The 25,093-nt window shown below is 49.0% G+C and overlaps 2 protein-coding genes across 7 annotated transcripts in view; one reads left to right on the top strand and one right to left on the bottom strand.

Moving 5' to 3' along the window:
- LOC149523776 (uncharacterized) overlaps positions 1-2,840 on the top strand; it is a 49,043-nt gene extending 46,203 nt beyond the window's left edge. For all 4 annotated transcript variants that reach the window (XM_089781058.1, XM_089781057.1, XM_089781056.1 and 1 more), the window contains exon 8: positions 1,969-2,840. In XM_089781058.1, coding sequence (XP_089637184.1) covers positions 1,969-2,054 — 86 coding nt within the window. In that variant the 3' untranslated portion in view covers positions 2,055-2,840. The remainder of the gene's footprint in view (positions 1-1,968) is intronic.
- A 1,421-nt stretch (positions 2,841-4,261) lies between these two features.
- On the bottom strand, positions 4,262-24,032 carry C11H3orf18 (chromosome 11 C3orf18 homolog). 3 transcript variants are annotated; one of them, XR_001368598.4, is made up of 7 exons: positions 23,542-24,032; positions 17,929-18,338; positions 13,929-13,954; positions 12,140-12,269; positions 10,653-10,977; positions 6,442-6,682; positions 4,267-4,605 (listed from the first exon to the last, which is right to left on the bottom strand). XR_001368598.4 is itself a non-coding variant. In XM_006127625.5 (5 exons), exons 2-5 carry the CDS (start codon positions 18,160-18,162, stop codon positions 10,897-10,899), a joined length of 471 nt encoding a protein of 156 aa, XP_006127687.1. In that variant the 5' UTR covers positions 18,163-18,338; positions 23,542-24,032; the 3' UTR covers positions 9,925-10,896. The 3 variants fall into 3 exon arrangements, 1 of the variants encoding a protein (XP_006127687.1); XR_016350410.1 differs by having other exon boundaries at positions 4,262-6,682; XM_006127625.5 differs by lacking the exons at positions 4,267-4,605; positions 6,442-6,682 and having other exon boundaries at positions 9,925-10,977.
- Between the last annotated feature and the right edge of the window lie 1,061 nt (positions 24,033-25,093).

Here is a 25,093-nt window from a genome sequence, read left to right as displayed (position 1 = left end):
TAATTGAATAGTCAAGTAACCTCAGGAATTCTTATCCGTTAGTCGACTATTCTGTAGTGCCCGGGGGTGGGGCCGGCAGCCAGTGCAATCCGTCCTCACTCCCAAGGAGCAGGGGGCTGTATCAGAGGCTGCAGTGCAGGGTGCCAGGTGGGAGCTGGTCCACAAGGGGAGCTAGCTTAAAAGCCAGCTCCCCTTGCAGACTGGCTGCCTGTTGCCCTGTGCTGCTGCCTTTAATAAAGAGGCAGCAGCACGGGGTGGCAGTAGCCCCTGTCTTGGGGGAGTCTGAGCTCCCAGACCCGGTGTGGGCCGGAACTGAGCAGGGCTGCTTGCCCACTCGGCTCCTAATACACTTTAAATGCAGAGCCAAAGCGGAGGTAGGTCCTGGACCCATCACGAGCCAGGACAGAGCCAGGCTGCTGGCCAGCCTGCTAAAAAGTTTAGTGGAAGGGTCAGGGGGAAATGTGTGTAATCTATGGCATTAACCTATAAGCTTTTACTTATCTGTTAATTGGTGAATTGACTACACTATTACATCCCTGCTGCTGACCGGAGAGTGACAGCTCTAGGGCAGCTCTGCACCTTGTGATTTGTCTCAGACAAGATTACAATCTCCTGGATGTCTGTTGTCATTATTGACCACCCGCCACGGCTTTTGCAGGGTGAGACTTGGAACGTGTCATGAAGCTTGCACCTTCTAGGAACTGCCCTGTGCACAGATTGAACTGGGGCTGATGGTCCCTTGTGTCGTGATCACTCTACTTGTGCAAATTAGAAAAGAGGTCAACCTGGAAATATTCAATGGACATGATCTGGCCTGACTCCTTGCTGGTCTCCTTAATGAGAGCTTGGAGGAGGGAGAGGGAAGTATAGGGAGGAAAGAATCAGGGAGGAGGAGCTCCTGCAAAACTACAGTGGGGGAGGGAATAGGGAAGAATTGGGAGAACTATGCCAGAAATAGCCATGTGTTTCCTGGGCTCTGTTTCCTGACCCTCTTCCTTCTGTGATATTCCCAGGGCGCTGAGTCTGGGGTTTCCCAACACCTCCCAGATTCGGCTTTGCAGAGTCATTACTTGTCTGTTGCCCTGTTTCCTGGGAGGACACCAACTGCAGAGCAACCACTGAAGTGTCTCTGAGTGCGCAGGCTGGGTGTTCCTGCCACCCTTCATGACAGAGTGCTGCTGCCACTGCATGATTAGTGAACCTGACAACATACACTGCTCCTTCACCACGCAAGAAGCCTGGGCTTGTGTTTCAGCGATAAATCATCCTTTCTGGTGAACCATGGGCAACAAGAGAAGCTCCCTGCCCTTCTCCCACCACTCTCCTCCTCAGCCCACTGGCAAACTGCTAGGCCACTCAACAGCTTTCCCCAAAGCAGGGAGTCAGTTGCAGGTCAAGAGAGCTCCCTGATCATCTGGTCTGACCTCCTGTATAACGTAGGCCGCAAAACTTCACCCAGGGACTCCTGCATCCCTCCTACAACCTCTGACCTCTCTGAGTGCATTCCGGTAACCAGTGCAAGGTTTAGTGTTGATGTGGACTTTGAGTCTGTTGTTATTGGCTTCACTGAGCTATGGGTCGAGACCTTTATGAGTTGCCCTCAACCCAGCTCCCCGCAATCCTTTGTGGCTCCCCATTTCCTTCCTCCCCTCCTCCTCAGCATCCTCCAACATCCCTCCTCCCTGTGTGAGTCCCTCTGCATGCTCCCCCGATACCCTCCCAGTCCTTCCACCCTCTCCTGCTGCCCCTCCAGTGAAAGTCTGGCTCAGGCCACCGGAACCACCCCTGAGGATTGCTGCCCAGCTGCACCAAACGACTGTAGTTCAGGTCTTTGGGGGTTGGAAGGGGTCCCTCAAGGCTGTGTCGTACTCAGGGACTACCCCTGTTGTGTATGGTGCTCAGAATTCTTGAACCCAGTGCTGTTGTGACTCCAGAGCTCTCACCCCTCCCCATGCTGTCTCCCCTTAGGCATGCCTGGAAAAGAATCTCATCGGATGGGCAGGACCACTGGCCTCAGGAGACCTCTGAGCACCACCCCAGCTGCACCCCAGTAACACCCTGCCCGCTGATGTCGTACTGAAGCCACAAGGACCAGGAGAGCCAACCAACCAACCAACCAGTCTTAATTTCACACTTAAAATTCTCCCCCCACCATAACTGTGGCAAAGCCAGAATCCTTGCTCCCCTCTAGCTCACCCCATGCAGCAGCCTGCCTCCCAGAAAGCAGTACAGAAAAACGGATCCCCTCACCTAGTTGGTATGAGACCTTTGCAAGTAATTAGGGTTAAGTTAGTCTCTGAAAAAGCCTTTACAGCTTGTACCATGTGCTGTGAGGAATGGCCACAGTCCCACAGGAAAGGAAAGTTGACTTAATACCTGCAAACCCGGTGCAAGTGACCAAGTCACACTACCGGTATTTGGACTCACCTAGTAACACCACCGAGGGACTGGGGCAGATGCCTCTGTTTTCCGCACAGCATCAAGAAAGCCTTTGGGGACCAGTTCCTAGATTAGATTTCTGCTCATTTCTTTGGGCAATGCGGAATCCTTTTGTCCACCCTACCCAAATAGAAAAACCAATGGGAATTGCTCTACTGCCATGAGCCAGTGCTTCATCTAGTCAGCTAGCCTTGCTTCAGCTGTCAGGCTTGAAAAAGCTGGACTGTTGGGGCATATCTTCCTCCCCTGTTGATAATCCCTGAAGAAGTCCAGGGGTTATTTCATGGACCATTTCCCCAGTTTGCACGTAGGCACAATTCTTGTCACTATTGTTGCTGAAATAGTCCCTCTTCCCCAGCTGGACAAAATAACATTGAAAAACAACAAATAGTAGCACGTTAAAGACTAACAAAACATGTAGATGGTATCATGAGCTTTCGTGGGAAAAAGCCACTTCTTCAGATGACTGGACATTTGAAGAAGCGGGTCGTACCCATTAAAGCTTATCATACCATCTACATGATTTGTTAGTCTTTAAGGTGCTACTAGACTATGCATTGTTTTTTTAAGTTTTTCCAGTTACAGACTAACTCGGCTCCCCCTCTGAAGCAAAATAACATTGGTGGTTTCCACCATTCCCCTTCATGAGTGCGGTGATGTGGCCTTGGAGGGGAAGGGTGAGCATGTTTCTTGCTGCATTTTCCTTCATTTTTTTTTAGATAACTTCACTACTTTCTGCTGTTAACTGTCCCAAACCTGGCCACAGTGACATAATGGGTAAGATTCCTATTCTATGGTACATTCCATTAGAGCATCCATTTCCTGTCCTTCTGAGTCCATGGACTGGAGCGGGGCTTCATTATCAGGATGATACACTCATGGCTCATCTCACAATTCAGAGGCCATGCTGACGAACACAGAAATCCATTTTAAATGCTTGGCTCAGAGTGAATTAACAGACTGAGGGAGTCCTCTGTCTGCCAGATGCTAGGAGTGGATTTAACTAGTATTTCTCAGCCATGAGTGTGGCAGGCAAAATGCCAGACTGAGACTTTCTCTCTTCCTAAAATGCACTCGGGGTAAACACTCGTATAATTTTCAGTCTGGTTAATTACTATGAGTGATATTCAGGCATTTCTCAGTACATTTTCTAGATCTTTCTCACTTGGTGTGCATACACAAGGACAGGGAAAAGAGAGGTACAGGTGAGGGAGGCCAGCTGTCCTGGAGCCCTTATCAATGTCCTCTTACTTGTAAAACGGGTCAGTCTTCACTACCTCTTGCTGTCTCACTCAGCAACTGCAACAGAAAAGTTGCCATAAAAGCATGGCTCTCATGGGAACAACAAGCAGAATTCTATGCTGTTCAGAGATAATTTGTATGTCTGCTCCTTTTAGGAGTCTGGTGCTGTGAATGAAACAAAAAGTAGAGTCTATCTTCCTGTAAAGACTAGGGGTGAAAACCTGGCCCAGATGAAGTTAATGGCAAAATTGCTGTTGCCTTCAGTGGGGTCAGGTTTTCACTCTGTAGCTTTCTTACTTCTTAGGGAAAAAATAGAATGCTTTTTATTCCTCACATGTTTGACTTTTCAGTCTATGCCAAACAATGGGCCTAAACCAAAACCCTGGATCGAAACATGAATTTGTAATCTTTGCAATGCTGTCAAATCAAATGTATCAAGTTTTCCCATCAAATAAAAATAACTAGCAAGAAAGACAGGTTCATTTTGCAAAATCATCAACCGGGCTATGATTTTGTAGACTAAAAATGGAGATTTGGATGCACATCCCATTTTATCTGTGCTCTAAAGTTTGGCAGGATCAGAGAAATGGTTCTGGCTTTTGCCCATAAATAAATATAAAAATTTGGGATTAGTTTTTTTTTTTTTTAAATAAAGGCATAAGTCATGTACCACTTTTGGATTCAATTTTCTTGCTCTTTATGCTTTCTCTTTGATGAACCTAGTGAGAGTGCACGGCATTTACAAACCACAGACACCTGAGCATTTCTTCCTTCACCTTGAATAAAGATAATGAAATCAGTCCCAAAATGATGCATAATGAACTCCAGGGAAGGCAGCGTCAAAACAAACAGGCAAGTCACTTAAGCCACATTTTCAAACTTGGGTGCCTAAAGTTAGACTCCTAAATCCTTATTTGCCAGCATCTAGTAATAAAAAGACAGTAAAGTTAAATGTGCACAGACTGGAATACATTTGAATTGGTTTCATCTAAGTTCATTCTGCTTTCCCTGATCACATGCAGGCTCCCCATAATGTATTGCATAACGCACCCAGCCCACAATAAAATCAATTCTGTAGCTCTTTGTACAACTAATTCTGCTCTCTCACACACACAGGCTCACCAGTTAATCCCGCAGCCTGCTGATTATGTCTTCATCCCCATAGAACTCCCCAACCAAGCATGTGTCCCCAGTAAATCCTATCTCTCCATCAATCCTGCTCCCACATACTGTCCCTCGGCCTAATCATCCTTGTGTGTGACTCACCCCTTTACAGGATTGGTAATTGAGCTAGTGGCCCTGGAGGACTCTTCACCAGCTGCCCGCATAGATGTGGTGGTGGGGACAGCCACTGAAGCAATGGGAGGGAAAGGCCGCTTCTTCCCCTTCTGCCAGGAGAGTGGTGGAAGGAGGCAATTGCTGCCCTTCTTGGCCCTGCCCTGCCCGGCTGGTTTGCCCAGGGCTGCAGGGTTCAAGGCAGGAGCAATGCTTGTTTCTTGTGTAGTTGACAAGCTGGTCCCTCCGCATGTGCAGCAGCTCTGATTGACTGTCATTCCCCCAGAGGTAGGGAAATAAAGTGAAGAGCCAATCATATGGGGATTTTCCCCTTAGAGTCAGTTTTCCCTGCACATTCAGCAACCCTGCTTGGTTTTATGCCTCTCTGACCATCTTCCCTTTCTGCACAGGGTGGCCCAGCGTTTCTGCACAGGTCAGAGGACTTAAACCTGGAGTGACTGGAGTGGCACTAGGAGGTAGAGCAGAAAGGGGACCCATAACTGCAGCACGCTCCCTCCTGAGCCCTGTTTGCAGCTCAAAGAGGGCTTGTCAGCTACAGCACCACAGGGTTTGGACTGCCTGGGGCAGGAAGGGCTGCAAATATAGTGGAAGGGCACAGGGAGCCACTGCAGAATGCAGCCTTCACAGACTCAAAGGTCAGAAAGGACCATTATGATCATCAGGTCCGGGGTGGGCAAAATATGGACCATGGATTGAATCCAGCCCACCAAACATTGGATCCATCCCACCATGACCCAGGGGGACTCTCATGCAGGCTCCCTGGTTGCTGCAGCCCCACAGCCTGTATCTCTGTGTGGCAGGCTCCTTTGGAAGAGAGGGGCCTCTGCATGTTGTCCCTGCCCTCAGCATCATCCTCACAGCCTCTCATTGGCTGGTTTCTGGCCAATGGGAGCTGCAGAGGCAGTGCTAGTGGATACATGCAGCATGCTTCCCTGTGAGGATGGGGCTGCAGGGCCAAATCATGAAGCAGGGCAGATGGTGAGAGAATGACAGGAGAGACACCATGGGAGGAGGGCACAATGTCTGGCCAGAGCTAATCCCTAGGACAGCCAGGAGGAGATGCCACTAGCAGGGAGTGTATCCCGTGACACACCTGTTTATCCATGCAAGGATTGCATTCGCCCTATTGGTCACATGAAATCCTGACACTGACATTTTTTGCCCCAAATACAGAACAGAAATATGTATTGATCACTTTTGCCTTGTCTACATTGTTAATGATAATTGTCCTTAGCACTGCTGGTTGGAGAGGTCTCTTAGTCCTTTACTTCCCTTATCAATTTTCTACAGTTCCTATGGTCTCTGCAACCCCAGTAGATATATCAGCAAGGGACCCTCAGCATTTCTTCAAGTGGTAGCCCCCACTACTTTTTTGCACTTTAGTGGTATCAGTAAGGATGTCAGTGAGAAACTGGGCTGACAGAGGACACAGCTTCAACCACAGAAAGCCTGGCTCCTACACACCTTGATCATGCATCCTTGTGATCTGCAGTACTGGGATGTTATCACCCCACTGTTTACTCTCCCCCCAACAGATGTATACAGCAGAAACTCCGCAAGTCCGATCTTGTGGATTTTGTCTATCCCAGTCTGCTGGTTTTTTTCATGGAGGGGGAGTGTTCCTACTCAAGTGTTCAGTGTCCAGTGCAAGGCTTGGAACACACAGACTCAGCATACATTAGGTATATGTGGTCAGCCATTTTTCCTGAAAAATGAAAGAAAAAATACTAAATCATGCCAGATTTAATGTAAATTTTTTAATTATGTGTGAATGCTCAACATTCGAGTTAAATTACATCTTAACGCATCTACTAAACTATATGTCCACACCCTATGAGGAGGTGCTATTACTCTAAAAGAAAGGTGAGGACAAGCCCAGCCAATAGTGTTAATCTTCTTTTAGTCTTGTTACCTGTAGTACATTGATTCAAGGGTCATCAGAACAGGGCAGAGCTCACATATAAGAGAACTGTTGGAGTCCAGGGCTATGTCTACACTCACGGCTTCTTGCGCGAGAAATATGCAAATGAGGCTAAGCATGGAATATCGCTGAGCCTCATTTGCATACCTAATGAGCTGCCGTTTTTGCAGAAGAGACTCTTGCGCCAGAAGGAGCTGTCTACACTGCCCCTTCTGGCGCAGGAAAAACCCTCTTGCGCAATGCCATTATTCCTGAAAATAATCAGCGTAGCAGCATTGCGCAAGAGGGTTTTTGTTGCGCAAGAAGGGGCAGTGTAGACAGCTCCTTCTGGCGCAAGAGCCTCTTCTGCAAAAATGGCGGCTTATTAGGTATGCAAATGAGGCTCGGCAATATTCCATGCTTAGCTTCATTTGCATATTTCTCGTGCAAGTAGCTGCGTGTGTAGACATAGCCCAAGAGAGGAATTCTGCCCATTCATTATGTAACATCAGTCTTAGCCCTAATACGTGACAAGGTGCAGCGTTGGTTCCAGATGCACGGCAAGTGCATGGGTCAGCAACGGCCCGAGAAGTGCAACAATGGGCTCACGGCATGTTGCAAAGCAACATGGTTTGAGGAAATATCCCTCGTGACAGGAATTTTGTGTAGAGCGAATCAACAGTCACTTTAGCGCGAAGGAGTCTTGAAAAATGTTCCTCCCCCCAAGTAAAAGCCAGCAGCGTTTAGTGTGAAAACCGTTCCGAAGCCCTACGGTCTCCCAGGCCCCTGTGGGCTGTGCAACAACAGCTGAAATCAATGGGAGAAATCTGAGTGCTCAGTGGCTAGCAGCCATCTCTGAGCCAATGAAACCAGATACCTGCTCTCCTGAAGCAGAATAGGCTTGGTTCACATTACGGATGTGAATGGGTAACTGGTTAGCTTGCTACCCAGTAAGCATCAGCCGGTACAGGGTTATGGTTAACTGGTTCCCCAGGGAGCAGCCCCCGACTCTGTGGCCTGCCACGGGCAGAGGATTGCTCCAGTCCCACACAACTAGCAGCTGGGCCAAGCAGCTAGCCCCACGTGGCTGGTGGCTGGCATAGCCAGCTTCAGCCCTGTGCAGGGGCTGGGAGCCGCAGAATCAGCCCCAGCATGGGGGGTGAGAGCTGGTGGCAGCCCCCACTAGTCAGTTAACTGGCTAACCTAACGTTTAGCCAGTTAACTCATTAATCGGGATTTTACATCCCTAGTTCAGATTCTCAGCTGGTATAAAATCTGTGTGGCTGCACCAATGCCGAAGGGCCCAGAACCTCAAAGATATTAGCACCTAATTCTCATTGAGGTAGGCACCTAAATACATTGATGGATCTGGGCCAATGAGAAAGTCCAGCGAAGTGGAGCTAGGCTGTCTTATACCAGCTGAGGATCTGGCTTCTTGCCATGCACCTCAGCCTGTTGTGAGCAATCCCTTTGGCGTGCCAACACCCACGGCAGCCTGGAGCTGAGGTGCGGGGCTGCCTTTCTGTGGATTCCAGTTGCAACTTTTGGCTGTGCAGTAAGGGCCCAGCCGTACTGCACAGACTCCAGGGTCAAACCACTTCCTAGGAGCCTCCACTGGGAGGGAAAGTTTACAAAAATAAAAGCCAAGAAAGGCTCAGGCCTGCATGGATGAGTAGTGTCAGTGACTCCTCTGGTGAGCCAGGGAAGGAGATGCAGTATTGGGCCCAGATGCAGGAAAGGGGAAAATCTGTAGGAAAATTATTAAGGGAGGCTACACTGGCCAGCGAGTCTGGACTTACATAGTTCTGCTTACTGAAGACCCAAACGGTCGGACCCTCTGCCAGGCAGTAACCTGCTTCTTGGCAGAATGCCCCCTGGCTAAATATAGGGACGCTGTCAGACTCTGGCTGCTGACTTACAGAGTGTTTATTTGAGAGTTATGCAGTTGGTTCTGCCTGCACTGCAGCTCAAGGGCAGGAGGCAGTTCTGCTTGACAAATGTATGTGCTGAAGAAAACCCAATAGATAATCAGTGTCTCATCAGTGCTTTATATCCCGATGTATGCTGCATACGTAACTCACCCACCTGCTGGGCGTGGTGCACTGCCCACTTGCAGTGAGAAAATAATGAGTTTGCTCTATAGCTTTAACTGAGAAGCACCTAGCTTTTAGCTCAAGCTATAGAGGCTCCTGCCTGAAGCTCCAAAGGGCTCATGTTTGAGTCCACCTCTTGGCATTACACATACATCAGGATATAAACTTGTCAGTGGGATCTTGTGGATCTATCTGTATAGACTAATAGAGGTACAGTCCCATCACCCGGCATTGCAATCTGCTGCTGGCAGGAATATTTCAACTATGATTCTTGCCCAGGGGGTGGACGGAGTCCCTGAGGTTAGAATATGATGCACATGCAGCGCTCTCATCTGGCTCTGTTCCCCAGTTTCCAGCTTCACTTCCCAACTTGGAGAATGAGGCAGGAAAGGGTAGTTGCCTTATGACCTGGCTGTGTGGGGCACATGGGTGAAAGGAAACTAACAGTCTGTTTTACACTTTCCTACTCTCATTGTTTAGGTTCTGCTACTTGCTTTAGATGTTCTCCCTGCAGGGCATGTCCACAAGGTGACTGTCCAAAGGCTCTGCTCGTTACAATGCCAGCTCCATGTTGGTACCAAGCCGGAGGACAGAGGGGGGATCTGGAAGGCCCCAAAACACCTCTCTTGCCCAGGGGTTTCCTCTTCAGCACGCCTCACGCCCTGTATTAGATAACAATATAGTTGAGCGAGAGGTGCAGCCTGGAGTGAGGCAAACCAAAAGGATTTACCTCCCAAGACCCAAGTTCAAGATTTTGCATGTCTCCTGCATCCCTGGCTGCCATGACAAGGACATAAAGCAGGACATGTTTTAATCCTCCGTGCACTGCTCTAGAAGGAGTCACCTGTTTCAGCAGGAGAAGCAAAGAACCCAGAATGCAGGTCTTGGCAGGTAAATAGGTAAGGATCAGACTTTTGTACTGAAATGTATTTATTTGTAATTTTCTCTCTCACACCCATGCACACGCACCCCCTTTCCTCAGGCTGTTACTCCTCGTTCCTCATAAAACTTTGCTCTGCAAGGACCAGCTTCCATCAGCCAACGCACAGGAGTGGATGGGACTACATCAGCGCCCAGCTGTTGTCAGACCAACTCCACCGCTGTGGTGTCTGCTCACCAATCGCTGCCTCTGCTAGCTAAGCCAGCGGGAGTCCCACAGAAGGAGACGAGTGAGCCCGGGTCTAGGAGCTGAGTGGCTTGTCCCTCTGATTTGGGACATCCCACCATTTCCTCTCTCTAGATTTAATTCAAATGTTTGTTTACCCAAAGCTCTTTGGTTCACCTTTTAAAACGAGCGAAACACCCGTGCTGCAGAAACCCAGGGGAAGCCCACAAGCAACCTCTGAGTGTTCGCCCACGAGCGTGTTATGAATAACCTGGCCAGCACAAGAAGCAAGATGGATAAGCATCATGTGCTCTGGGGCACTGCTGCGGAGCAGGCACAGCGGCCTCCCAGATCAAGGGGGCTCAACTCACACCCAGGGACCTGCCAAAGCTCCATGAAAACCATCAGATTACACTGCAGGACTCCAATCATGAGCTGTTACCACGGGAAAGGCCCTTCACAAGTGCTCTCACCCCACCACCATCCAATGACTCAGTAGGGGCTTGCGGTCTGACTGATACAAACTGTCCTGAAGCTGCATCTTCATCCCGGCACAGCTTGGTAAAACGGCACTAACCAGGATCGCTCCTGAGCTCTGAGCATGGCAGCTCAGGGCCCGTTGGTGGAGAGAGATGGAGGCCCCAAAAGTGGCTGCAGCCATGACCAAGCATTTGCTTCCTGAAGTGTGTTAATGCCCAACACCAGGTGCAGCACAAACTGATGGGGAGGCCGGCAGACTCGTCATCCAGGCTCATGGTATGTAACTGGCTGGCTCTGTCCGTCCCGATCTCCGTGTCATCCAAAGCAGCGCCAGGTGTCATTCATGCATTGATAGCGTTAGCCACATCTGTGAACACAAGTCGGCTGGGCCTCTGGAGGGTTCCCTGGCTCGTCAGGAGGATCTGCAATGAAGCAGTGAGGGATAAGACAAAGCAGGGATTGGCAGGGATACAGGCAAAAACCAGAAGTCTGTCCATACACTCCACAGCATCTAACCTACATTCATCACTAGGGCTGATTATAAAACTCGGGGGTTAATAAATCTGTGAGCCAAATATATATTGGGCCAGCTACTGAAGTCAGTGGAGACAAGCCAATTTACACCAACGGACAATCCGGATCATTCGACGTAGTTTAGCAACACGCAACACTTTCTCTCCATGCACCCTTTGAATGACTCCTCTCTTTATCAATACGTGTATGGACAAGGCAGTCACTTCCACACTGTTGCAGCTCTCCGAACCTATGAAACCTGCCATATGCTGAATGGTGGGTGCCATCTGGATGTTCTCACTTACTATTGCAAATGCTGCTGTTTTTCATCCGAGGCAGCTTTAGGTAGCAGGCCCCACTGGGCTCTGAGGGGTCCTGGTACTGTCTATTCTGTGCAGGTGATGCATTCCCTACTGCTGGGATTGCCGTGTGGCATGGCCACTGTTTTTCCTCCCTTTTATTACCTGAATGAGCTCTTCATTATGCATCTCTCCCTCCATCCTGTATTTCTTCTTGTAACATTTAGTCAGAATCCCTTACTTTTATACGCCGTCCCTCTGCTGTTCAAAACAATTAACATTTTAAACACGTAGCCCTCTGCCGCCTGCAATCCCCCCAAACACATGGAAGCCAGGGAACTGAAGGGCTGTTAGTTAGAAGATTTGTTTGGACTTTTATGTTGATTGTGCTACCCCAGAGGGGGTTTGGACTCTCTCTGGTTTGGCTGGATGGCCAACCCACAGAACCCCGCCAAGAGGGGGTCCAGAGAAGATGCTGACTGAGTGAGGTTGGCAGCCCAGGGGAGAACCCACAATGTTAGAGACCAGGCTCCCATGAAGTGCTGACCAAATTTGGTATTTTCCCCTCACGCCATCTCCACGCCCCTCTTCCCCACTACCCTCCACACTGCTCTGTGGCTAGGGAAGTCCCTGGAGCTCACTCCGCAAGCAGCCCAACAAGAAGCAATACGAACTCCAGTACATTTGCCAGGCTCCGGAGGGAGAGGCCTTCACATCACCGTGTGGGCTGGGCAGACAGAAGGGCTGTGTGACCATGGGAAGCAGTGACTACCTTGCTCTGGGTGGCCTGAGAAGATGCTGCATCTCTCCCATGCTCCAGCAGCTCCTGTTCCAACTCGTCCTGTTCTTCCGCAGGGTCGAAGTTGTACATGGGCATGAGCTGGTGCCGCAGCTTCTCCAGCCTGCCAGTGGAAAGAAGAGCAAAGGGCAGGCTCAGAACCTGTGGCTGAGGAGAGAGGGACAGCAACACAGGGAGTCTTCCCTCCCCACTCTGTTGCCGGGCAGCTGCTGAAGCATGTCTCAATTGGAGCGGAAGGCCTGTGTGTACGGGTGTGTTTTGTATTCTGGGGTGCCTCTGGCTGTTGCCGAGAGAGGGTTTGGCTGTAACTCACAAAGTCTCATGTCCCCACCCGGGCAAGGATTAGATCCTACTGCTGCTACCAGCTAACTAGGCTGCTTTGTCTAACAGAGTGGAAAAGGCCTGTACCTAATGTGCAGGGCTCAGTTACCCAAGCGGCCCATCTGGGGATTTAAACTGACCTCAGAAGCTCATCCTGAGCTTTATCTGGCAGGGGGAGTATTTAACAGGCTGCTCCACACACACACACCCCCCCGTGCATTGTACATCACCTTTTAGATTGTAGGTACCAATCCCACCTTCCCTCCCATCCCAGGTTATTGGCAGAGACAGAACTCAGAACCAAACCCAGGCTTTTGGGATAAAAACCTACTACTGCTGCCAAAATTACATCTTCAGTTCAAGTGGCAGAGGCCAACCCTAGACAAAGCAGCGATGGGAGCGACTCCACTACACAGGAATACTTGTGTGTCCCAGTCAGAGCCCAGGCGCCTGGGGAGGGTGTTGTTTGGTGGGGAGGAAGGAATTCCTGAGCTGTTCTGGGCAGGGTCACCACAAAGATTCCTTCTGTCTGAGGCTCAGCTGGCAAGTTCTCTCTGCATGATCCTTGCCTGCCTCTGCCTGGGTTCTGCCCACTAACCTATCAGTATGTCTACAGGCCACACGTGTCAGCGCTGTCACTAGCTGCTTCTTTTTCATTCAAATCTCTACTTTGGGCACCAGCTTGTAAGTTTTCTGACTCATAGGAATGTACCCTGCAGGCTGCATAGCCCGGCATTGCCCACAGCAGTCAGTAAGTGAGGCATCATCCGTGGCACAGAGATCCACCTATATCTGTGCCCATTTAGAAAGAGCAGGCGATCAAAGAGCAATTTTCCCTCTCTGCCTTCCTCCTCCTGATTTCCAGTAGCCAAGCTGAACTGGGGAGGGAGGGGAAGACCCCTACATTTCAAGCTAAGAAACTGAGCATTTTGCAAACCAAACCAAGGGAAATTGCCATGGAAATGGTGGAGTCCAGTAGCGCCGCCATAAACATGCAGGGGCCTGCAGCCCTTCCCAAACTTTGGAGAACTGGGGTCTGGTTCAGGTATTTTTGCCAAGCAAACCTAATTGCATATGGCTGCTGGAGCAGAGGAGCCCTGCCTGGACTAGCTGAAATGTCAGGCTCCACACCTCCCCGGACATGCCTGTGAAATGGATAACAGCTTTGTACAAACCCAGATCCTTCCCCTCTCTTGAAGCCCCCATGTGTGAGATGGCTTAGGTGTTGTGTAGGAAACCTCTGCCACGTTCACAGGACTTTTAGCTTCCCAAATGTCAATGGGACTACTTGGGAATGGGCTTTGAAAGGAACATGCAATGGGGGGAGAAGGAGAGGGAACTCTGTATTCCCAACTGAATATATTCCCCTGTCTGCAAGAGATTTCCTGGCTTTGCCTTAGCTTTGAAGCACCGAGACTCCCTGAAAGCAGACTGTACTTACCTCTTCCTCTTCCTGATATAGAGAACCTGGAGGAGAGGGAAAAAAACAGCATTAAAAGAGTCCAGGGAGGAGCGGAGCAGGAGACAGTGCCTAGCTTTAAAAAGGGGAACAAAGAGGCCCTAGGGAATTATAGACTGGCCTCCCTAACTTTGGTACCTGGAAAGATACAGGAACAAATTACTAAACAATCAGTTTGTGAGCATCTAGAGATTAATAGGGTTATACGGGATAGCCATTGTGGATTTGTCAAGAGCAAACTGCCCAGTCAACCTAACTGCCTTCTGGGTGAAATAGAAGACACACTATAACTCAGTTTTACAGGGCTTTGGATACTGTCCCAGGTGATGTTCTCATAAGCAGACTAGGAAAATGTGGGCTAAATGAAAATACTATCAGGTGGGTTTGTAACAAGTTGAAGTATCACATGCGGGGTAGTTATGGCTTGCTGCCAACCTGGGAGGGTGCATTTTCACTAATGACCTGACTCATGACTACCCTCTGCTGGTGAAACCAAGCTGAGATGGGCTGCAAGCACTCTGGAGGATAGAATGTGAATTCAACACAACCTGGGCAAATCAGAGGACTGGTCTGAATTGAGCAAGATGAACTTCAACAAAGGCAAGTGCAAAGTACTTTCACTTAGGAAGAAAAAAATCAAATGCCTGCCTACAAAATGGGGAATGGCTGACGAGGCGTCAGCACTGCTGAAAAGAATCTGAGGGCTATAGCGGTCCACCAATGGAATGAGTCAACAATGAGGAACAGTTGCAGTCAGAAGTCAGGATGTTAAATTGTGGTTATCTAGCTAATGGTGTAGTCAATACAATTTATATCAACTAGACATCTAGTCGAAAAAGACTGCTCTACAGAGCTGCAGCAGGGGTAGCTCCAGGAGCTCTGCATTTTAAATGTAGTACGAGCCACCGGGTGCAGCATCCCGGACCAGCACGAGCCAGGACAGCTTGGTCCTGGCTCGCACTGAGTCCAGCAGCCCGTTTGCAGCAGCCAGCCCAGGGCTGTCATGAACAGGGGCTGATGCTAGAGCAGCCTCTCCTCTTGCCTCCCTGCTGCCTGTGATAGAGGCATTGTGGGGAGGGCACAGTTGGCACCATGGAGACAGTGTTGGGGAGAACCGGCTTTTAAGCCGGCTCCCCCTAGCACTGGCTCCTGTTTCTCATCCCCCACACTTGCTGCCTCTCATAGAAGCAGCAAGGGGGGGAGCAAGTAGTCGATACTCCAGCGGACTACTAGCTCACCTCCCTAGTCAGACATAGTAGGTGTATTAACAGAAGTGTTTTATATAAAGCATGGGAAGTAACTGTCTTGCTCTAGTAAGCATTGGTGAGGCTGGACTATTGTGGCCTGTTCTGGTGCCACATTTAAGAAAAGATATGGATAAATTGGAGGGAGTCCAGAGGTGAGCACCAAAAATAATGAAAGGTTTAGAAAACCTGACCTAGGAGGAAAAGTTTAGAAAAATCCTCAAATGGGCATGTTTAGTCTTGAAAAAAGAAAACTGGGCTTGGGTTCGAAGGCCTGGTAAGTCTTCAGTATGTCAAGGATTGTTGTAAAGAGGATGGTGAACAATTGTTCTCCATGTTAACTGAAGATGGGACAAGAAGCAATGGGCTTAATCTGCAGCAAAAGAGAGATCAGCGAGATACAGTATTAGGAGAAACTTTCTCACTGTAACTGTCATTAAGTTCAAGCTGTGGAATGCCCATCACTGGAGGATTTGAAGAAAAGGTGGTCTAGGTCAGAGGCTCTCAACCAGGGGCATGCACAAGTCTTCCAGGTGTACATCAACTCATCTAAATGTTGACTACAAACAGGCTACATAAAAAGCCAACAGACTACATAAAAAGCACTAATGAAATCAGTGCATGCAAACATTTCACACCCTGACGTGTTTATTTATATTGTTCTATAAACTGAAATGTAAGTACAATATTTATATTCTAATTGATTTATTTTAATAATTACATGGCCAATGTGGGAAAATCAGTAATTTTTCAGTACTAGCATGCTGTGGCACTTTTGTATGTTTATGACTGAGTTTGTAAGCAAATAGCTTTTAAGTGAGGTAAAATGGAGGGTACAGAAGACAAATCAGACTCCTGAAAGGGGTATGGTAATCTGCAAAGGTTGAGAGCACTTAGGCACTTCTGAAAACTTTACCCAAAGTCAGCAGGAACATTCTGCATTCTGCAGCAGCAAGTTCCACAAATTAACTTGTGATAGTTTGTAAGGGAAGCTGACCCTCAACTAAGGAACTGATTCTTGTTGCTACTACCCATCTTCTGCTGGAAGGTAAACTCCCCTATTTTACAGGAGAAGGACCCTAGCCCTCTGCATTGCTCTCTTTGTGAGCAACACACCCATTCAGGTGAGAAGGTTTAGAAAGCCACTACCTATAGCAGAGATGCAAGAGCCAACTTGCATCCCCCTTTCTCAGGGTGGGTAATGATTTTTGATGGAGGGGCCATTCCAAGATTTGGCAAGTGGTCAAGGGCTGCACTTTTCAATCAAGGCTTTATGGAGGCTGAAGGGAGCTTGGGGAAGGGAACTGGGGTGCAGGAGAGGATGTGGGGCCTGAGAAGGAGTTCTGATGAAGAAGGGAGTTGTGACCTGGGGCAGGGGAAAGGGGTATGGGTGCAGGAGAGGATTCTGGCCTGGGGGAAGGGTGTAGGAGAGAGAGCAAGGTCTGGAAAGGAGTTGTGGACTAGAGGAGTAGGACGGTGGGGGGTGAGGGTTACACAGAGTTTGGATGGTGATCTGGGGCAGGAGGGGGTGGTGACCAGGGGTGGGGAGTTGTGGGGAGGGAGGGACTGGAGTGTCAGAGGCAGGCTCTGGCTGGGAGGTGCTTACTTAGGTGGTGGCCAGTAGCAGCCCTGCAGGACCCTGAAGCAGGCTCACTGCCTGCCACAGTCTCAAGTTGCTCAAAATGGCTGGGTGTTCCTTGTGGCTCTTTGCTCTGAGTGCCAGAGAGAGGTGGAGGCTTTGTGTGCTGCCCCCACGCCCAGCAAAATATCTCAACAGGCCAGGGCAGCACGCCAAGCCTCCTCCACCCCTCAGCATCTGGAGCAGAGAACCACAGGGAGCAGCCAGCCACTTAAAGTGGTGTAGGGCTGCTCTGAAGTGGCTGGCTTCTCCGTGCCTGAGGGTCCTGGAAAGAAGGCCCATGGGCTGGATCCAGTGGGTTGGCAGGCCATATTCAGCCCACGAGCTGTATTGTGCCCACCCTTGCCTTAACTCCACCGTAGTCAAGGGAGACAGAACTTTCTGCAGGGGATGAGACTGTGGCATGAACTTCCCAGGAAAAAAAGCCATCACAAGCCTCTGTACTTTTTGCTCCAAGTGCAAATCACAATTCTCTGACCCTGCCTCTCCTAACATAAACACGTAGCAACAGACACACTGGTCCTGAAAAACAGACACCAAACAGACCAAGACCATGCACTGCACAGGCATCGTTCTCTGGGGAGCAGATGAGAGCATGAACAACAGATGGAAATAGTCATGTGGCTTAAAGCACTACTGTTTAGATGCCACTGTGATGAGTGTGGTATAAAAACCTACATAGCACGGAACAGAGAAGTTACCCTAGGTTTACAACTCAGAGTAGAACCTGCCCCATTTTCTTGTAATTTCTTTAAAACTACTTTACAAATGCTGAGACCACACATGGAAAGAATTTCTGAGCCCCTGGCCTGGAATCAAGTCCTGGGGGACCCCAGCAGCCGTGATCCTTGTGCTGAGAATTGGATTCCTGCTGGAAGCCTCCACTCTACTCCCAGACTAACTTCTTTCAGAGCTATACAAGTTTTGGATCTCAGAGACTTTTGGTGCCCAAAACTTTTGTACGGTTCTCCAATGTGATGACTCTTTCTTGGTTCAGTCAAATTACTGGGATTACAACTGGTGTTGAGAAATCACACCCCCCCCCTTCATGAGAGAGAGAGAGAAGTATTTAGGGTGGTTAGTAGATTGGGTCTCTTACCATAGCTACAGCCAACCCAATCACAGTAATAATTCCAAAGGAGAGCAGCATTGTGCCCAGGCCAGGCGTGCTGCTGACCACATCTGGCATTTTGGTGCTGTTAAAGCTGGTGGTACCAGGGCTAATAGTAGCCGTTTCTGGTACAGTCCTGTCCATGGCTGACCCTGGGTCTGGCTCGGAGGTGGTACTGGTGCTGAGGTACAAATCACGTCCAGAGGGTGTGCTGTAACTCATCCTGGACAAGAGCCTTACGTCCTCTCCTCCTGACTTGTGTCTCCACCCACTCAGGTCTCCTCGACTTCTGCTACAAAGCCATAGGATCTCCCCTCATGTCAAGGACTCTCCTATGAGCACGGTTGTGCAACATCTTCCTTTTGGGCCCTTCTTTGAGGGGATTCTGTGACTTCTCCCTGTGTTTGAGAGAGACAAGTAGACGCTTTGTGAGTCACGGACGCACAAGGATACAGTCCTAGAGATACATGACCAACGTTCTCTGAAATGGCATCTGATTCTGAGTAGGAGGTAGATTTTATATAAATTTGGAGGGGTAGGGTTCAGAGAATACTTTTGGGTGCTCAACCTGAGATGGAAACTGGCTGACTTTTCAGAAATGCTGCGCATTTTCAATGTCAGTTGACGTTAGTGGGGTCTGGGCATGTCAAAATCAGATCATGAGATTCTCAGACTCAGCTCCCAAAACCTGAGGCATCCAAAATCAATTGCCATGTTTGGAAATTTTAGTCTAAGTCCATGACTAACCCTTTTCACCTTGTACCTTTTCAGACTGGTGCTAAATCAGTTTTATGTTCTCCCATTGCTGTTTCGCCTGTGCTCTCTTGTGGGCTCTTACCCAGCCTGCCTGACTGATGAATGTTCTTTTCCACAAAACTTACTACCTCCTGTTTGATCCAGTTCACAGATTGAAGATTGAAGTTTGCTTTGGCTTTAACTAAGAGTTGCAAGAGGATCTCACAAAACTGAGTGACTTGGCAACAAAATGGCAGGTGAAATTCAATGTTAAATGCATTCAATAACTAGAATATGAAAGACTGACGTGGTTTCAGCTAAAAGGGTGTCTGACGTGGCTTGGATGGTATTTTAATTATTAAATTGTTATGAATCACACAATGACATTACAGTCTATTAAAACCACTGCAGTCAGTTACAAGATGTCTCCACTAATGTCCCAATTTAAAGATTTGTCTTACTGTAGCTTTCTGGATGAAGCTGTCAGCAACCGTATTTACACCTAGTACCCTGCTATTGTTTTGATGCACAGTAAGGACAGCTACACTATTCAGTTGCGTCTATCCCATTGACGACTGGATATGATTTTTAAGTCTTCTCAAATGGGAGAATGAGTTCCGAATGAAACAGGCACAGTGAGAAAGATTCTTATAAATCTGCAGTACTCTGGAAACATAGGGTTTCTGGAGTATTGCAAGTTACTCCAAGATCTCTTTCTTGATGGGTAACAGCTAATTTAGGCACCATCATTTTGTATATAGATTTGGGATTATATTTTGCCATGTGCATTACTTTGCATTTAACATTGACTTTCATCTGTCATTTTGTTGTCAAGTCATCCAGTTTTGGGAGTTCCCTTTGTAACTCTTAGTTAAGGCCAAAGCAGACTTCAATCTTAATTTTGTATCATCTGCAAATGTTGCCCCCTCACTGTTTGCCCATGTTTGCAGATCGTGTGTTGAACAGCACAAGCCCCTTGGTGGACACCACTACATCTTTCCATTCTGAAAATGGACCACGTAAATAACCTACTCTGTTTCCTGTCGTGATGGGGAGACTGCCCCACACTGGCCAGAAGGGATTAAAGCAAGCAAGCGGGAACCTGTGCAGAGCCCAAGCCAATCAGGAAGAGGCTTTTAAGAAGCCAACCAGAGTCCAGCTTGCTGGGGAAGCCTTGTATAAAGGCAGCTGCCCAGCAGCGAGCAGGCAGTCAGGCCCTGACCAGGGAAGGTGCAGGACCTGGTTCCCAGAGAAGCACCGTTGGGAGAGCAGCGCTGGGCAGGCTCGGGGGGGTTAGAGAGCGCGGCTCCAGCGTGATCCCTGCCAGGATGTGACCTTGCTACAAGGGCCAGGAGGGTGCAAAGGGTCTCAGGGGAAGTGGCCCAGGCAGTAAAGGGGAGTAGAGGGTGGAAGAACAAGGCTGCTGTCAGAGGGTCCCTGAGTTGTGACCCAGATAGTGGGCAGACCTGGGTCCCCCCCTTGCACTGTGTCTGGCCACCACTGATGTGCGGCCTGGAAGGGCTGTGCCTTGCTGCTATGGTGAGGGGATACACTGAGGCTGCTGTTGGCCACAGTGGCAGGTGCTAGATGAAGAACTGCAGCTAACCCCTGGAAGGGGGACAGACCACTGTAGGGGGCACTGCTGGAGGGCAGTGTCCTGAAGAGGGCACCATGGTCCGGGAGTGACGCGGTCCAGAGTCTGAATGTGGTCAGAGCGGAGAGAGAGGTGAGACACCAGCCAGGAGGAGCCCTGCTGACAAGAACTAATTCCCAGTGCTAGCAGCAGGAGGCGCTGCAGCAATGAGTCAACCCCTGCCACCTATCTTTTAACTGGAGCCAGTGGCGCCGCTTTCGGGATCATCTAATAACTTGCAATGTAAGGACAAGCCTTTTGGTACCTTAACCCCCTTCCTCTGTCTATAAAAAAACCTCCCTGAGCTCAGGGCAGCACTGTTAGCACAGAACTCATCACATTCCACACTGGCACTCTGGCTCCAGGGTGCTAACCACACACCATTAGTTTTCCCCCAGGGTGTCTTGAGCCAAGGGGCACCCCAGAGTCAGTGGCTATGCAGGTTTGATGACTTTGGTGCTATTATCTCTGTGCTTAGTCCCCCGCCTGTAGGGCAAGGTGGTGATATTTACTAAAGGGCTTGGGGATGTCGCGTGGATGTTCATAGTTCCAGCCAGAATAATAATCACCCAAGAGAAGTATATTCAATATCAATCACCATCTTTAACAAGTGGTATTTGGTCATGGCAGCCTCATGGGAAGTGGTTTTTCAGAGTAAAACCTTTTGGTTTCCACCCTGGCTATCCAGCCTCCTATGTCGTCCTCTTCAGCATGGCCTGATTCCCGCATGCCCCTTGTCAGTCTAGTTACCATCTTTCTGCAAAGAGTGAGAGGGGCCATCAACTAAGCAGGCCTCCATCCTACCCTTCCTCCCATTCCCCTGCTCCAGGACTGCAATATTGCCTGCTCGTTCAGCCTCTGCTCTCAGGAACTTCCACTGCATGGGAGGCAGCAAGCAGGGGAGGGACTGCCCGGGGGTTACTATTAGCTCAGTCCTGTCCTGAGGTATATCAGGATCTCCCTTAGATGGTGGTACCTAGCTCCCCAGCATCTCCCAGACCGCTTGATTATCTAACTTTTGCAGCCTTTTCAGGGTGGGGTTTGGGCAGCTGGCATCCCATTTCAAGGACTAGGAGAAAACTGAATTCTGTAGAGCTGCCTGACATAGTTGGGTGATGAGATCTGAGCAGAGAAGTTTTCAGGGCTTTATCGTCCTGGGCAATTATCATCCCTTTAGACTTTTCCCATGAGCCAATCCTTCCGAGCCTGAACCACTTGGGGGCCTTAAGCGACTCTCTTGTGCAGAGCCTGGCCAGATGTTCCTCCTGGAGAAAAGATGTCACTAACATTGCAATACCATCAGGATTAGCCGTTACTGCAGAGTCTCAAACCTGCTGTAGGAGAGGTTGTCTCACAGGCAATGGGATCATGCTATAATTAGCCACCTGAAGGAGGGAGGATTAGTTTGGGTCAGGTGATGAACATCTTGGCATCATAAAGGGAGAGAATGCCCTTTGGAAGAGGACCCATAGGCTACATCTACACTGCGGAGCTCTTTTGGGATACCAGGAGTATCCCGAAATAGCTATTCCGTGTCTTTTGAGTGCACCCATTATTTCAAAATATAACAGCCTTGCTCTTCCAACATCCTTGTAAACCTCGTTCCACGATGGTTAAGGGATGTTTCGGAACAGCGCTTTATTTCGAAATTACCTCAAAATGAGCTATGCAGTTTGGTAAAGGTGCAGTGCACATGCACCCATAGGGAGGAAAGTGGGTGCCTGTGGAAGGTCCTGAAGTAGGGGCTGGAAGGAGCTAGGAAGGCAGGGTTCCATTGCAGAGAGATTTAAAAAAGCCCAGAGGGGCAGGCTGGAGAAAGGCCTATGGGAGGGGGGGCAGAAGAACCTTTTGTTCATATGGACTGTTGTTACCTGGGTTAGGTTTTGGTCAGTGACAGGGCTAAGTCACATCACCAAGCCCACCCTGTGTGGGGAAGGCTGAGGGGACACACTCCAGAAGAGGAAATTGAGGCAGAGAGCATCTGCACAGCGCTGCCTGGCTGGCAATGGGTGTGGAGGGACAGTCACACCTATGTCAAAGGGTCACCGTCCACTCTACCCTCTTCTACCTAAATCTCTTGGGTCCTCCTAAGCCTCACTTTCAGACACAGGAAGCATCTTGCACCCACAGAGTTACCTCAGTTGGACTTCATGGGTACGTCTACTCTACAAGGCTCCGTCGACAGAGCCATGTAGATTTGTTTATTGGGCAAAGGGAAATGAAGCGGCGATTTAAATAATCGCTGCTTCATTTAAATTTACATGGCTGCCTCGCTGAGCCGACAAACAGCTAATCAGCTGTTTGTCGGCTCAGCGCGCTAGTCTGGACGCTTCCCTGCCGACATCAAAGCCCTTTGTCGGCAGCCCCGGTAAACCTCATCCCACGAGGAATAACGGGGCTGCCGACAAAGGGCTTTGATGTCGGCAGGGGAGCGTCCAGACTAGCACGCTGAGCCATGTAAATTTAAATGAAGCGGCGATTATTTAAATCGCCGCTTCATTTCCCTTTGCCTACAACCCTAATCTACATGGCTCCGTCGATGGAGCTATGTAGTCTAGACACAGCCCATATGATTGGTTTTTGTCTCTATCCTTTGACTACAGAAGGGTCCCCAATAAAAGGATTTTTAACCAGAAAGAAAGATTCTGATGCTTCAGGTGAAGCAGAGAGAATAGAATTAATCAAATCTCAATAAAATCAAGACACCAGTGCACCCCCTGCCTCCTTTCCCTGAAGAACTCCCCTTCTCCTGACCGAGGAGGCTTTAAAATTCACTCTTGGTTTGAGTCTTGAGAGGGATATGACATACTGGAATGAAGGGGATGGGTGGGAGGTAGCTCATTCCTGCCTATATTAACCTCACTATCCTGGCCAAATTCCAACTTTATCCCTTCTATTCTCCCTACATAAAATAGCTCACACCCCCTGTATTGTTCAACTGGAGTTATTCCTCACTTTCTCTTCTACAAATATTTGTATAGTATTGCCGGTACAGGATGGCTGCCAATTCCACCCCAGAAGTAGCTGCATTTCTGTGGTGGGTGATCCACATTCACACAGCAATATGCATTCAGTGTTTCCAGTCAGGGCAGATGCTGCTGCTTCCCACACCAGCTTTAAACCCCAGTGGCCTTCTCTGAATTCATCCCCCTTCCAGCTACTTTCAATGTAACAAGCTACTGCATGCCTCCTCCCCCAAACTGCCTGAACAAAACTGTGACATCAGCACTTACTCAATTCCTCCCAGGTGAAGAGTCAAGTCCCCTTCTGGTTCCAGTCGTCCGTCTCAGACTGGGAGAGTTGGCCAGGCCAAGCTCCTGGAGCCAGTATCCAGGCAGGAGGAGTACCCACAGCCCACACAGACACAGTAGCTGCTGGCCTTGTCCGGGGAGAGCTGCTGTCTGTCTGTCTAATCTCCTTGTCCCCACCACGTCTGGTACAAGAGCATAAATGCCGAAGGATGGGTGATGTACGTGTGTGCTGGGGGATGGAAGCAAATTGCACTCTCAAAGAGAAAACTGCTTCCAAAGGACTGCAGAGAGTGACTTTAGCAGATGGATAAATCTTGGCTTTGTGGAGCCAGAATTGAAGAGCTGCCTTTGGTGATGGAACTCAGCTTGCTTGTGCTGGAGCTAGAGGATCTGCGTCTGCTGTCATTGCGTGGCTTGCCATTGTATTTTCCATGATGCTAGGAGCTGCCCACCCCGCCTCCCCTTTCTCTGATCTCCTGCTTTGATCGCCTTTTTGCAGGGGATTGGCGGGGAGAGAACAGGGCTCTGGCTCCGGGTTGGCCAGTTCATTTGTCACTCATGAGCTGTTGCTGCTGCAGGGAGATTGAGGTTAAACAGTGGGAAGCTGGGATTTGTAGCCCCATGCGCTCTCAGCCAGGAAAGATTTTCTCATGCGGTCCCTCAGAATTAAGGGGGAGGGGAGAATTTAGCTCTTGTTCAACCTGTAGTATTGTTTCGCTTTGCAATCCTGCCATCGGGCTTGGTAATATAGAATTATAGCTTTGCTCAAGTCTCCTCAGGGGAAATCCACCAAGAAGGCATTTGTCCCCATCCTTACCCTTTTACCAAGTGCAACTTCCTCACATCCCTGCCAGTGGTGGTCATAACAATTGGTAGCTTGCTCTGTCTGGTCAGGGTGCTGGAACCATTTTTACAGTGGGTGTGTTGAAATCAGAAACTATGTACTTAGTTATTACTATTTCTAGCAAAACTCTCTAAACTGGAGCATAACTTTAAACTGGCAGGCCTCATATCTAACCCTGTAGTTTCAGGGGCTGTCTGTGGGAAGGAATTTGGAAGATAGAGGCAGTGGGAACTGAACTTTACACAGGTCAGTGAGGAGCAGCTTCATGACACTTCTCCAGCATAAACTCGCCCTGCTCTAAATGGAAGCAGCATCAGATGCATGTTGAAAAGTTTCAGAGAAGTAGTCGTGTTAGTCTGTAATTGAAAAAACTTTAAAAACAACTAATCAAATTGACTATTCTTTTCCCATTTTTTCCCCTCCTTTCTTTTCCTTCCCCATCCCTTCTCTTTCTTTGCTGTTTATTTAGATCCTGGACCCCTTTAACTCCATTCATCTGAAGAAGTGGGTTGTGCTCACGAAAGCTCATGACAGTATCTACATGTTTTGTTAATCTCTAAAGTGCTGCAGGACTATTCATTGTTTTTAAAGATACATGTTGCTCATCCATCTATTTAAAACACATTACTGGACATTAGCAGTACTAGGAGAGAGGAGCTGGAGCGCCTTGGAGAAACGATGTCGGAAAAG

This window comes from Pelodiscus sinensis, chromosome 11 (assembly GCF_052426305.1).
Source record: "Pelodiscus sinensis isolate ZL-2025 chromosome 11, ASM5242630v1, whole genome shotgun sequence".
Classification (NCBI taxonomy): domain Eukaryota; kingdom Metazoa; phylum Chordata; order Testudines; family Trionychidae; genus Pelodiscus; species Pelodiscus sinensis.
The sequence above is the reverse complement of the archived record's forward strand: the minus strand, read 5'-3'. Positions and strand labels throughout refer to the sequence as shown.